The 14,041-nt window shown below is 48.8% G+C and overlaps 1 protein-coding gene across 1 annotated transcript; it reads right to left on the bottom strand.

Annotated features, from left to right (window-relative positions):
- Positions 1-10,439: 10,439 nt before the first annotated feature.
- Positions 10,440-13,772, bottom strand: LOC119277725 (tubby-like F-box protein 3). The gene is made up of 6 exons (XM_037559038.1): positions 13,547-13,772; positions 12,608-12,668; positions 12,119-12,525; positions 11,905-11,992; positions 11,493-11,625; positions 10,440-11,408 (listed from the first exon to the last, which is right to left on the bottom strand). Exons 3-6 carry the CDS (start codon positions 12,482-12,484, stop codon positions 10,643-10,645), a joined length of 1,353 nt encoding a protein of 450 aa, XP_037414935.1. The 5' UTR covers positions 12,485-12,525; positions 12,608-12,668; positions 13,547-13,772; the 3' UTR covers positions 10,440-10,642.
- Positions 13,773-14,041: the final 269 nt, after the last annotated feature.

Below are 14,041 nucleotides of genomic sequence, written 5' to 3'. Positions count from 1 at the left end.
TACTACCATACATTGGGCCCTGAAATATGACCCCGCTCGACTTCTTATTCACCCTAGTCCTCTGTCCAGGAGTTGCAAGTAGTTTCTGGTGTTTGTAGCTTACTGGAGGCCGTGGACAGCGCTGACCGTAGGGGTGGGCTGTGATGCGGTAGGTACGTGGCACGGTGTACCGGATGCCCGTTTGGTATCTCGGGAACCCTGTTCACATCGTTTGGGGCTGTGAGCGAAACTCCGGCCGGATCTCCTCATGGATGGAACCCGAATAGGCGATAAACCTGGACTAGAGACTTGAGTGTTTAGGTAGGTCGTGGTCTACACCCACGTCGGCTTTCGCTTGAAGTCTGCCGAGCACATGTCGTGTGCAGACGCTAAGTGGTGGAAACATGTATGAAGAAGTACACCCCTGCAGGGTTAACATCATCTATTCGAATAGCCGTGTCTGCGGAAAAAGACTTCTGGGTTGCTTATATCAGTTCATAGACAAGTGAAAGTGGATACTCTAAAATACGCAAGATAAGCGTGAGTGCTATGGATGGCGTTCTCGTAGGGAGACGGGAGCGGATCCATAGTGGTGTATTGATATGGTGAATATGTGGACTCGTGTGCGCCACCTCAAAAAAGTTACTCGCAGTCGTAGTTCAGGATAGCCACCGAGTCAAAGCTGGCTTGCTGCAGTTAAACCCCACCATCCCTTTGTTGATAATGATGCATATGTAGATAGTTCTAATGTAAGTCTTGCTGGGTACATTTGTACTCACGTTTGCCTATTTTATGTTTTTGCAGAGAGACTTCAGTCTCACTAGTATTTCCGCGTGGTCTTCGACGTTTAGCTTGTTACCTCAGCTACGATCTTGTGCCCTCGGCAGGATCTGATAGATAGTCAGGCTTCTCGGCCTTTTTCATTTATAGATGTCTGTACCCAGACATGATAGCTTCCGCTTGTGCTTTGACTTGTATGCTCGGATTGTTGGGTCGTGAGACCCATGTTTGTAATATCTCGCTCCTCGGAGCCTGTTGATTAAAATACTTGAGTCATAGAGTCATGTTGTGATGCCATGTTGTATTTGCACATATCGAGCATATTGTGTGTATGTTATTGAAATGCTTGGTATGTGTGGGATCTGACCATCTAGTTGTTTATCCTTGGTAGCCTCTCTTACCGGGAAATGTCTCCTAGTGTTTCCACCGAGCCATGGTAGCTTGCTACTGCTCCGGGACACTTAGGCTGGCCGGCATGTGTCCTTCTTCGTTCCTGTGTCTGTCCCTTCGGGGAAATGTCACGCGATGAATACCGGAGTCCTGTTAGCCCGCTACAGCCCGGTTCACCGGAGTCCTGCTAGCCCAGTGCTACAGCCTGGATTCACTCGCTGATGACTGACACGTTCGATGCTGGGTCATGGATGCCTGTCCCTGTAAGTCTGTGCCACTTTGGGTTTACGACTAGCCATGTCAGCCCGGGCTCCTTATCATATGGATGCTAGCGACACTGTCATATACGTGTGCCAAAAGGCGCAAACGGTCCCGGGCTAAGGTAAGGCGACACCCGTGGGAATACCGTGCGTGAGGCCGCAAAGTGATATGAGGTGTTACATGCTAGATCGATGTGGCATTGAGTCGGGGTCCTGACAGCGTTGGTATCAGAGCCTGACTGCCTGTAGGATTACCAAGCCAAACTGGTCGAAGTTGAGTCTAGAAATTCTTTAGTTATATAAGGGAATTGATTGTGGGATGGAACGTAAGGCTCTTTTTACTCCTTATACCTCATGGCCTTCTGATCTGAGTCATCATCTTCTCTTCTACGGGGATTAAGAACTAGGCTATCTCTTCTTTCTATCAGGATCACGTGTTACTAATCTGCAGACTTGTAGGATTGATGGTTCTAAGCTTGAGTTCAGTTTCTACTTCTGTATGTTAACTGTTGATCTCGAGACCTTGATATTGTGCTTCTGAGTGGTTATGCCACCATTTTTGTGATTGTCTCAAATCTTTTTGAGCAATTATAGCCGTTATGCTGTCCGAGTCATCCCAGGTTTCTAAATAGTCCGATGCATTTGCAAATCCCTTCCTTCTGTTTCCGATGTTCCCATGGGCCAGATTAACCACACTAATCGGTGTGTTGAGGTAATTATTGCCTCGACATATATGTTGGAATTATTATTATGACCCTAAGTGCTTAGGGGATCATCTAGTGGTCTAGCCATGATTTGTGTCCTAGTGTGAAGATTCTGGCCTTTATTCTCGGAAGCATCCCGTGATGCTACTTAGTAGTAGGTATTCTACTCCTGGGTTCTGAACCCGAGATTCACTCTACCTACTTCATGTGGATAGTAATTGCTAGTGCCTTTAGGATATTAGTAACCTTTGCGATAGTCCTTGAAGTCCGTGGTATCTTCTTCTCCCAAATACCATGAACTACTTATGGCAGATGTTTATTGGATCAAAAAAAATCACAATTAGAGTACTCTTCAGGAGTTCTCCATTCATAAATCGTGACTCTGCCAGTTCTACCTTTCTGCATGGGTTATCCGGAAGAAATATGTTGAACTTGGTTCGACATACTAATCTATGCATCCACAACTCAGAAAGTTATATGTTCCTTTGAGTTGTTCTCTTTAGTTGCATTCTGACCCTCGTCTATCAATTGATAGTCAAGAGTATGCGTGCGTTCGTTCATTGATGCCTATGACTCTTGTGGTCTGTCAAGCCATTCTATTCCGGAATGACTAGGAGAAACAAACTCCAGTACCTCTTCCATATCTAGGATTGGGTCAAAGTAGTTGTATTCCGCAGATCAAATGCCAATCCAGCTTTTGGTTCTGCTCTACCTTGGAGTATTACATATTTTATATCGAGATTGTTATAGGAATTGCACACCATCCCATGAACTCTTGGTACAGTGATACTTCTTGCCATCACTGTTCATTCCTCGGCCCTCGTGTTGATGCAACCGGAATACCGACAAATGAATTGTGATGTGTGAAATCAATACTGCTAGCAACTCTGTTGCTTGGTAGTTAAAGGATAATAATTTCATTCTTAGTATGTTGGTTTTCGAATCATCCTTCTAAGACTGATCGTGCTACCTAGTCCTTATTTCGGTGCACCCTTCGATTGATGAGTTAGGATCTTGTCAAGTCCTCACTCATTTGATCATATGGTCTTGCCCTCAAAAGCAAGATTGTTCTCGAGCTTAGTAACATACCGGTGGTTCGTGACTTTCCAAATATCTTCTTGGAGGTGTTACCGGGTTGTCACCTGACCGCTATGTTGAGTTCGTGATCAAGTTGGTTTCTTGTGAACCACCTTCTCTCCAAGAATCGGTGTTAGATATCCCTGAGCTAGTTGGTTAAGCTAAACGACAACTTGGAGGGTTGGAAGATAAAAGCTTGCCTGACTTAGTTCATTCCAAAGGGATATTCTTGTGTAGTGTGTGTTGAAGAAAGATGATATCTTCATCGATTGGTCCTTGTGATCAGTTGCTGGACCTATTGTCTTATCAATCCTTTGATTTGAGTGTGGGCTATCGTCAAATCAAGTCGGAACCAACGATGTTCGTAATGTTGTCTTACTCGTGGTTGATCCCTCGAGCATACACCATTATATCCTTTGGGTCTGACCAATGCTATCACCGTGTTCACTTAACTATGGAATTCCTTTTAAAAGGAAACCCAGATGAATTGTTGTTGTGCCCATTGACAACATCCTTGTCTTCTCCATAATTTTGCTGAACATTAAGCTAGTGTTGGAAACTTTTGAAAGCATTTGTTCATGCTAGCTCATGAAGCATATGTTTGGATGAAGGTAGTGACTTCCCTTAATTCATGTGCATCTGATGCAAGTTGCCGCCGTGGATTCGAGAAAGTCAATGTTGCTTTCTTTGGAATCATTCCAAATCAGTCATGCACACGTGCGAAGAATGCTGTGGTTTGAAGACTTGCAACCTTCAATCTATATGTATCCCTAGCACACCAAGCCACTGATTGATTTGTTCAAGGAGAAGGAGTTCCTTCATAAGAGCTAATCCGGACTTATGAAAGAACTTCGATACCCTCGTTGATGGTTCCCCCTCCTGAACTCGGTAGTGTTTTATTATAAGACTACCACGTGGTCATGCTTGTCTGGGACAACGTGTTCACATGTTTGTAGCAGAACCAGCTCATGTTTTGGAGCTTGCTATCGTAGTTCATCTCCCGAGAATCCCGCAACGTCATCTCGTCGATTTGTGTTGCAAACTTTCATTTTCCTTCCTAAGACTCGATGAGTCTGGAATATCCTAACACCAACCAGAGCTGAATCTCAGGCAGATATGATGGTTGGAACATTTCCCTAAGAACTATAATATTGGTCTCTCGATAACCGGTAAGGTGGATGTCGTGGCCAACACACCCATCCGGTAGACCTATTATTATAGTATCTTGTTTGAGGAAGTTGGCCACCCCCCCCATAGGGATTTCGTAGGATTTACTCCCTAGTTGCCCCTATGGATTTTTGTGTTCCCGAAGTCCGACCTTTTACTTGATGTTTTAGATATCAAACCATATCTATGAATGGGTTATACTAGCACATCAAGGAGAACATTAGAAGCGGAGTGCTAAATGTCTCTCGGTCGATCATCCAGATTTTATTTGCTTGGCCTCGCTAAGGTGAAATCTGAGAAAGTGTTATCCTCCTTCGCATCTGCATCGTCCATCGCTATTCATCATGGTAGTATGTTGTGTTGTCAGCACCCTTGACGCGGTTGTTGATAAAACCTTGATGATTATGGAAATGCTCAAGTTCTTGAGAGCACGCACAAGCACTACGTGTTATCATCATCTCTAACTGGGATTCCTCTCAGTTTCCTCGGTAAATGCTATGACCTTTTCAAACAGTGAATTCACTCTTTATTGTTGGGTTCTTCCCCAGTTACCAGAATCATTCCTAGCATTTGCATTTTGTTCCCAGCTTGCACCACCAATGTGCCATTCTACCATGGGTCTCTTCCATTTCCGGTGATAAGCAAACTCATCCATTACGTTGTCTTCAACAAGGTAATCCACATCATCCAAGTCCGAGTATGCCATTCTACCGACCCCCTCCAAACGATCGCTCGAGAATTGTCTTAGGCTGGTTCAAAGAGTTTCAATGATCTATGAATCAAAAGTAATTCTTTTTGCCACTTAAGGAAATATCTCTACGAGTCACCTTCCCTAAGGTGTATCGTTATGGTATTATGGCAACTCAACTCCTCGCTACGTGGACAATCGTTTACCACCTTCTTAGGTGTGGAATCGTTGTCTACCTAGTGAACCTTCGTCATCCGTTTCTTTCCACCCCTCTTGATGTGTATCTCGTGTCTAAACCCGAGAGATGGTCCTATGTCTCATTCCGTGAGTTGTTCGATCTTCGAGAAGATCGACCCTTCTAGGGTCTTTCCTTTCCCCTCGTGGTCATGATAGCTGGAGTTCTCAGAGCAAGACGACAAGACAAAGTTGGTGTTCAAATCAACGTTCATTGAAGTGCACCCTGGATCGTGAAGATTATACTAGTTGCGTTTTCCTTCACCTTACCCTACGCTTGAATCTCGAGACGAGATTCTTGTTTAGTGGGGGTGAGTTGTCACATCCCTAGCTGCTGGTAGTGCTCTAGGCTAGCTCCATGTGTGCATCATGTCTATATTTTCGAAACTTGAACTGAGGAATTTTGGAAGCCTCAAAACCCTAAATAAAAGAGGGGCAAAAACCCTAGAAATCTCATTCATTGCTCCAAAATGCTCTTCTTAAATGTTTGATAATTTTTGGTAAGGGTTCTGGTCCCAACCAAAATATTGAACATTTTTAAGGAATTATTTTTGGGACTTTGGATTTAATTCATTAGCTATTTGAATTTGAATTATATTCATATAATTAGAATATAATTTCAAATACCCCTGAAATATTTTATAAGCTTTTGGAAAAGTCCATCTAGCAATATAAAATATTCAGAGGCGTTTTTGGCATTGTTTGAATTATTTTTAAAATTCAAAACAGTGGCAAAACAGATTAAATAAAGAAAACAGAACTGAAATAGAGATAAAAGACAGAGGAGAGAAACCTTACCTGGACTTACCTCTGCAGCCCACCAGGCCCATCTGGCCGGCCCAGCCCACCTCCTCCCCCTTGTCTTCTTCCTCCTCTGCCAGGAGGACGAATAGAGGCGAGGCGTGGCGCGCGCCCGAGAGGCCCCGGCCACCTCCTGCTTCCACCGAGGCGTTCCCGAGCCTCCCCCTCACGCCACCACGATGCCACGAACCCCCCCTGGTGGCCCTCTCTCCTCTCCCTCACTCGCTGCTCTCCTTCCCCTCTCCCTCTTCGTTCTTCGCCCGAACAGAGAGCCGCCGCCGTCGTTCGCTGCCACCACGCCCACCATGCTCCTCTCGCCTCCCCGTGTAGTCTGCAAACTCCGCCACCGCCTGTTACGTCGCCTCGAGCAAGCCCCGAGCGCTCGGACGCCCCAACTCGACCGCATCGACTCGTCTTCAAGCTTCGGTCGCCGGAGATCGCCGTCGCTGTCCCGTCGCCCCAGGCCTTCCCCGAGCACGCCGACCGTCTCATCGTGATCTCCGTGAGCCCCTGCTTCGTTTCCCCCTAACCCCATGTCCGATTTCGAGCTCCAGCCGCTCCCTCCATCGGAGCCGAGACGCTCCGCCGCACGGGCTCGTCGCCGGTGAAGCCCCGGTGACCTTTTGGTCCCACGCATGCGTCCGTTGCACTCGTTACGTCCCGTAGAGTAAATCTAGCGCGACAACCGTCTCGTTTGCACACCGCAGCGCCGGTCCCGCGAACCCCCGAGCTCCGGCCGCCGCCGGGGTCGATGCCGCGCTCAACTCCGGCCACCCCACGCCCTCTCGTGGGTCCCCCTAGATGCGCGGGAGCATGGGCTCCCTCTTGGTGCCCTCAGCGCGACCAGCCGCGGGCTGTAGCACCATCCCGAGAAACTCCGGCGAGGTCCCGCCGTCGCCATGGTCGCCGGCGTCCCTAGCCGACGTGGCCGCGTGATTAGCACTAATCACGGCCAGCTAACCTCCCCAGAGCCGCTGACGTATGGGCCCCACGCCCTTATTTAATCCTTATCTTTTTCTGTTAAGTTTTAATCTAACCACCATGGGCCCACACGTCAGCTTTGACCAAGCTGACGTGGCTGTTGACCTGGTCCCACCTGTCATTGTCACTAACCAGCACTAGTCACTGACCAGTGGGCCCCACTGGTCAGGTTTGACCCGAGCCAGCCCAGTTGACCCTGCTGACGTCACTGTGACGTGGGGCTGACGCAATAAGTATTTTCTGGATTTAAAAATAATCAGGAAATTTCAGAAAATAGCTAAAACTTCAATAAATCATAGAAAATTAACCGTAACTCCAAATTAAATAATTTATATATGAAAAATTATCAGAAAAATTCAAGGAATCCATCTGTACCATTTTCATGCATGTTAGAACAACTTTTAGCTGATGTTTAGCACAAATCAATTAAATGGCATTTGATTAATCACATATGGAGTTTGAATTTGAATCTTGTATTCAAACCAACTTCATTTAATCTATTGCTAGTTGCATTAGCTCAAAACACATTCATTTTGCCATGTCATGATCATGCATCATATTGTGCATTGCATTGATTGTGTTCCCTTCTGTGTTGCCGGTATTTGTCCCCTCTCGATAGACATGATACCGATGATGTGATCGTTGACACTGATGAAGACTCAATGTTATCTTCAGAAGTGCCAGGCAAGCAAAACCCCCTTGTTCATTCCGATACAATCCTACTCTCTCGCTCCTGCTCTCTTTTACTGCATTAGGACAACAACGATTCATCTGTTACTTGCTGCGGTAGCTGAACCCCTTTATCCTTTGCATGACCTGTCATTCCACAGTAAATAGATGAAACCCACTAGTATGAGTAGGAATTGTTTGAGCCCTGTTGTGCCTACTCATTCATGCTTGTTTGTCATGCCTGCTACTGCTTAGAGTTGAGTCAGGTCTGATTCATCGGGGATGAATCAGAGGCGTGTGAACATGTCCTACTGTGTGTGAGCTAAGTGTGTGAACACAATTTGGTAAAGGTAGCGGTGAGAGGCCATGTAGGAGTACATGGTGGGTTGTCTCATTACAGCCGTCCTCAGGAACTGAGTTCTGTGTTTGTGATCCATGATTCAGCTACTACCATACATTGGGCCCTGAAATATGACCCCGCTCGACTTCTTATTCACCCTAGTCCTCTGTCCAGGAGTTGCAAGTAGTTTCTGGTGTTTGTAGCTTACTGGAGGCCGTGGACAGCGCTGACCGTAGGGGTGGGCTGTGATGCGGTAGGTACGTGGCACGGTGTACCGGATGCCCGTTTGGTATCTCGGGAACCCTGTTCACATCGTTTGGGGCTGTGAGCGAAACTCCGGCCGGATCTCCTCATGGATGGAACCCGAATAGGCGATAAACCTGGACTAGAGACTTGAGTGTTTAGGTAGGTCGTGGTATACACCCACGTCGGCTTTCGCTTGAAGTCTGCCGAGCACATGTCGTGTGCAGACGCTAAGTGGTGGAAACATGTATGAAGAAGTACACCCCTGCAGGGTTAACATCATCTATTCGAATAGCCGTGTCCGCGGAAAAGGACTTCTGGGTTGCTTATATCAGTTCATAGACAAGTGAAAGTGGATACTCTAAAATACGCAAGATAAGCGTGAGTGCTATGGATGGCATTCTCGTAGGGAGACGGGAGCGGATCCATAGTGGTGTATTGATATGGTGAATATGTGGACTCGTGTGCGCCACCTCAAAAAAGTTACTCGCAGTCGTAGTTCAGGATAGCCACCGAGTCAAAGCTGGCTTGCTGCAGTTAAACCCCACCATCCCTTTGTTGATAATGATGCATATGTAGATAGTTCTGATGTAAGTCTTGCTGGGTACATTTGTACTCACGTTTGCCTATTTTATGTTTTTGCAGAGAGACTTCAGTCTCACTAGTATTTCCGCGTGGTCTTCGACGTTTAGCTTGTTACCTCAGCTACGATCTTGTGCCCTCGGCAGGATCTGATAGATAGTCAGGCTTCTCGGCCTTTTTCATTTATAGATGTCTGTACCCAGACATGATAGCTTCTGCTTGTGCTTTGACTTGTATGCTCTGATTGTTGGGTCGTGAGACCCATGTTTGTAATATCTCGCTCCTCGGAGCCTATTGATTAAAATACTTGAGTCATAGAGTCATGTTGTGATGCCATGTTGTATTTGCACATATCGAGCATATTGTGTGTATGTTATTGAAATGCTTGGTATGTGTGGGATCTGACCATCTAGTTGTTTATCCTTGGTAGCCTCTCTTACCGGGAAATGTCTCCTAGTGTTTCCACCGAGCCATGGTAGCTTGCTACTGCTCCGGGACACTTAGGCTGGCCGGCATGTGTCCTTCTTCGTTCCTGTGTCTGTCCCTTCGGGGAAATGTCACGCGATGAATACCGGAGTCCTGTTAGCCCGCTACAGCCCGGTTCACCGGAGTCCTGCTAGCCCAGTGCTACAGCCTGGATTCACTCGCTGATGACCGACACGTTCGATGCTGGGTCATGGATGCCTGTCCCTGTAAGTCTGTGCCACTTTGGGTTTACGACTAGCCATGTCAGCCCGGGCTCCTTATCATATGGATGCTAGCGACACTGTCATATACGTGTGCCAAAAGGCGCAAACGGTCCCGGGCAAAGGTAATGCGACACCCGTGGGGATACCGTGCGTGAGGCCGCAAAGTGATATGAGGTGTTACATGCTAGATCGATGTGGCATTGAGTCGGGGTCCTGACATAGGCCCAGGTTTGCTCGCCCTTTCGATCTTTTCCCCTTTCTCCTTTACTCGGCGAGCTCCCTGCGTGCATGCCACTGATTGATGAAAGAAACCCGAACCTGATTAAAAGATGTTGGCACGGCATGCACACTCACTCAAGGAGACGGGAAAAGGCAGGCAGCGCCCCATGTGAGACGATGCCATTGCCCCCGTCGGGCGCGCAGCACGGCAGGCACTGTTTTGTCCTGTGTGACCAGCGCGCCATCGGAAGGGGCGTCGTTCGCGCAATGATTAACCCGCACTTGCATTGCATAGCACAGCACAGGCGTGGTCACCGTCCCTCCGTCTCTGTGACTGACCATGCCCACTAATAAAAGCGGCACGCCATGCCGAGCCTTCCTCCTTCCGCCTCGGGGCCAGCGAGAGCGACAGGGACTCGCACAATTCGGGCGACGCAGGGGGCGCAGAACGGGAGCCCACGCCAGCTTTTGTTTCCTGCAGTGTTTCGGAAATCATGTACTAAAGCGCACAGGACAGTTGGTCAATGGTACGTAACTTTCTTCTTCTTATTGTGTGGCACTGCCAGGGCATGTTACATTGCACCATGGCATGGATGATGGACCGGGAGCACGTTGTATCATGGAAGAGAGAGGGCAGGCAGGCCAAGAATCACATGCTTTTCATGTACGTGTCCAGTTCTTCAATACTACAGCAGCAAGCACAATTACAACCAGGAAAAAGACGACGGCGAAACGAAAACATGAGCTAATAAGAACCTAAAGAACCAGGGCGACGGCGACGTCTGATCATCTGCGCCGGCGCCCCTTCTTCGCTTTCGCTTTGGTCTTGGTGTCACAAATTATTCACAGGCCAGTTTCGTGTCGAAGCTACTGAGGCAGATGGCGAACGCCTGGAAGGCCGACAGAGGGTAGCGGTAGTCCATGGTGAACATGTCCCTCGCGACCTTCCCAAACTGCAGGATGACCTTCTCAGGGTCGACCGGGCCGGGCTGCGAGGGGGTCGGGGCGCCGGCGGGCGGCGGGTTCGACGCGGCGGTCAGCTGGAAGTTCTTCACCGAGGCGATGGTCACGCGGCCGCGGAAGTTGAGGCACCAGCACTGCAGCTGCTCGTGCCACCTCGGGGGCTTGTTGCGGAGCACCAGCGGCCTCTCCTTGACCTCGCCCTCGCCGTCGCCGTCCGTCACCCCGCCGCAGCCGCTGATCTCGGAGAAGCGCGCGCTGTTGAAGTCCATGGACTGGTCCATGATGGACCTGGAGAAGGTGGCGCTGCTGCGGAACGACTGGGAGAAGGACGTGATGCTGCGGAACGAGTCGCCCAGGGCCCGAGGCACGATCTGCTCCGGCTGGCCGGGGACGACACCGCCGGGCTCAACCGACGAGGCTGGTATGGAGTGCATGATGCAGCGCATCCGCCTAGGCCCTCTCGTGCCAAGAACATTTAGCTCGTATGTCACCTGAGCTATGTTGTAACTGCCGGCAGGCACCTTCGGAGAGACCCTTGTTGAGTTGAACCTTCTGCTGCTTCTTCCAACAGGTGGCACTACGGCCCCGTTGTACGGGGGCTGCGTGTCGTAGATTAAAAACTTTGTGCCGAGGAAGTTTGACCTGGAAAAATGGTAAGCTTGGTGTCACACTCTCAAACAAGCAGAATGTCAAAAGTTTTTTTCCATAAACTTAAGTGTTAATCACCTCAGCTTTCCAATGTAGGTTCTGTTCGATCTTGAGGTGTTGGCAGAGTCCATTGAGATGGCATACTCTGTGCAAGATGTCTTGCGGTTCCTTTTAGCAGATAAGAGGAACTTGCCAGATTCTGCAGTAACAACTGCTCAAAAGAAAAAGATTCAGCATATTTGATTAAGTGGGAGGAGATAATTCAGGCATTTGATCCCTTCATACAGAAAAACATTTCCCATGTCACAAGTTAGAACTAGAGAAGTTTACATGAAACGAGGCAGAACAGTCAATTTAAGCACTCAAGCATGATGAAATATTTAAGACTGGTTACGTTTTCATCCTCGGCTATATCTCAGTGAGATAATAACCCAGCATACACAGAAAAAAAATGTACAACTGCTAGTACAAATGGGGAAGCATAACATACCATTGGTAAGGCACAGGTAGAGCTGATAGGTGGATTTTGATTTGTTCCTCTTTATAAAACATTGAATCATTCCATCTCGAGGACCAGGCTGTCAAGACAACAAAAGTTGTAGCGTATGAAGCACAAGAAAAGATGTCCACTGCTCACAGTTTTAGTATAAATAGTAGTAGGCACTTTCAGCAAAGGATGTCCGTATCTCTTTTTTTCCCTTTACCTGCTTTAGAGAGACTCGGAACGTAAGCTTCCCAGAGAACTCAGGGCTCAGCACAATCTCTTTGCACATTTCCCTCCATGTCTTACAAACAGCCGCGAAGCAGACGACGTGCTTCCTGGATGGCCAGGTGCTCTCATCAGCCTCCAGTCTCCGTATGATATCTTGGAGGAGTTCAGGAGGAAGACTTGCCCACCGACTCTCTTGAATTACAGGAGCTGGATCAAGGAAGTCATCCAATGAACTTTGAGCCTTCCCCTTGTGATGCCCAGTAAGACCATAAAGGCTTGCGATTGTCACATCAAAGCTCCGTCTCGACAAGCTACCGAAACCATCCCTAACATCACGAGCTATGCTACGAAACGACATCTAAGCCAGCCAATGCCAGGTAGTAAGGCATACGATATTGCCTGCAATTGGAAATAAACAAGGTTACCAACAAACTTTTAGCAGCTCCAGTCGATAGAACATCGAACAAGTAGATTACTGCACCTCCTCGGAAAGATTAGACCGCCAGAAAGTGCATGACTGAAGCAGCCGCTACGAGCTGTCCCTGTGAGAACAAAAATTCTCCATGAGCAAACAAGGCAGGATTACTAACACTGACGGATTTGATTGAGATAGGCTCACAGTGACTGTGTAACAACTAGGTAGGCCTAACTAGCAATCAAAGAGGAACCCCTGAACCCACAAATTGCTCATGGCGCAAGAACACACTTTTTGGCTACATATAAACCGGACGTCACTTTAAGCGCAAGACAGCTGGAAGTTTCGGAAAATTGCCTCCATATGCATGCACAGTGCTGAGAGATGACAGTTTGGCTACCAGAGGGCACGTCACATGTTTTTTGTGTGAGAGTTAACTTCCCGTGGAAGCTGTGGGGGAACGTAGCACCAAGAACACCAAATCTCAATTAGTTGCCGCCAATTTCTATTGCATTTTGAAGATGAAATGAAATCATGTGCCTTGCAGAACCAAACCATAGCCCTCTCTTCGTCTTCTCTTCACGCTAATACTAATATACATAAACTAGTACTAGCAAGTTTAATAGGATGTACGTATGGTATAGCATGTTATACTGTAGAAAGATAACATAATAAACAAGCCTAGTTTTGAAAAATATAGAAGTACAACTGGTTCCTCTGCTCAACCCCTGCAATGTAAGAAAAACAAATAAATTCTGAGGGAGACGGCCCGAAAGTCCACGCTCCGCCGCGAGAATTCGTCCCGGAGAACGCGCGCATCTACGGAACCAGAGAGGGTACGATCTACCGATCCGGCCAGGGGTCCGCCCCCGTCCGGAGGCCACACCATCACCGCGCCGCCACTCGCGGAACACAACCCGCACAAAAACAGAACCCCGCAAAACCCACGGAAACCAGGCCAGCGCCCCAGAGCTGCCCGGGAGAGAAGGGAGGACAGGAGCTCACATCGCATTCAGCCGAGACGGCGCCGCCACAGCTCCCGGACGCACAGGACGCGCACGCGCCAGAGCCAGGCCAGGCCACTGCCGCCCGACGGTACCGGGTGAGCGCTGGGAGCTCCGAGCGGCCGGGTTGCTCTCCTCCTCGCGTGCTCTCTCGGCTGCGCCGCGTGCGCGCTGTGGGTGGGGGAGGAGGGGGGCGGGGGGCTGCGGGAAGAAGGCGAGGGGAGAGGGATGAATGAATGAGGAAAGGAGCGGGGCGGGGCGGGGCGCTGGGCTCCGGTTTGTTTATCCGGTGTGGCGGTGGTGGGGTGGGTCGAGTTGACCGCGCCTTTTCCGTTCCGTCGGGGGGCCGTCCCCGTCCCTGCTATGCTATTCTAACGGCGTCGGGTCGGGCCGGGCCCGGCGAGCTGAGCTAGCTGCCTTGCCCCGGCGTCCACGGCACCAAAAGCGGAGGCCATGCGGCGTGCAGGCGAGGGTGGTGTGGTGTGTGCGTGCGGCG

This window comes from Triticum dicoccoides, chromosome 3B (genome assembly GCF_002162155.2).
Source record: "Triticum dicoccoides isolate Atlit2015 ecotype Zavitan chromosome 3B, WEW_v2.0, whole genome shotgun sequence".
NCBI lineage: Eukaryota > Viridiplantae > Streptophyta > Magnoliopsida > Poales > Poaceae > Triticum > Triticum dicoccoides.
The sequence above is the reverse complement of the archived record's forward strand: the minus strand, read 5'-3'. Positions and strand labels throughout refer to the sequence as shown.

Coding starts and splice junctions, on each gene's coding strand:
- LOC119277725 (XM_037559038.1), bottom strand. CDS start 12,484: ATGTCGTTTCGTAGCATAGCTCGTGATGTTAGGGATGGTTTCGGTAGC. Junction 11,993..12,118: donor TCCGAGTCTCTCTAAAGCAG/GTAAAGGGAAAA, acceptor TTGTCTTGACAG/CCTGGTCCTCGAGATGGAAT. Junction 11,409..11,492: donor ACCTACATTGGAAAGCTGAG/GTGATTAACACT, acceptor CCATTTTTCCAG/GTCAAACTTCCTCGGCACAA.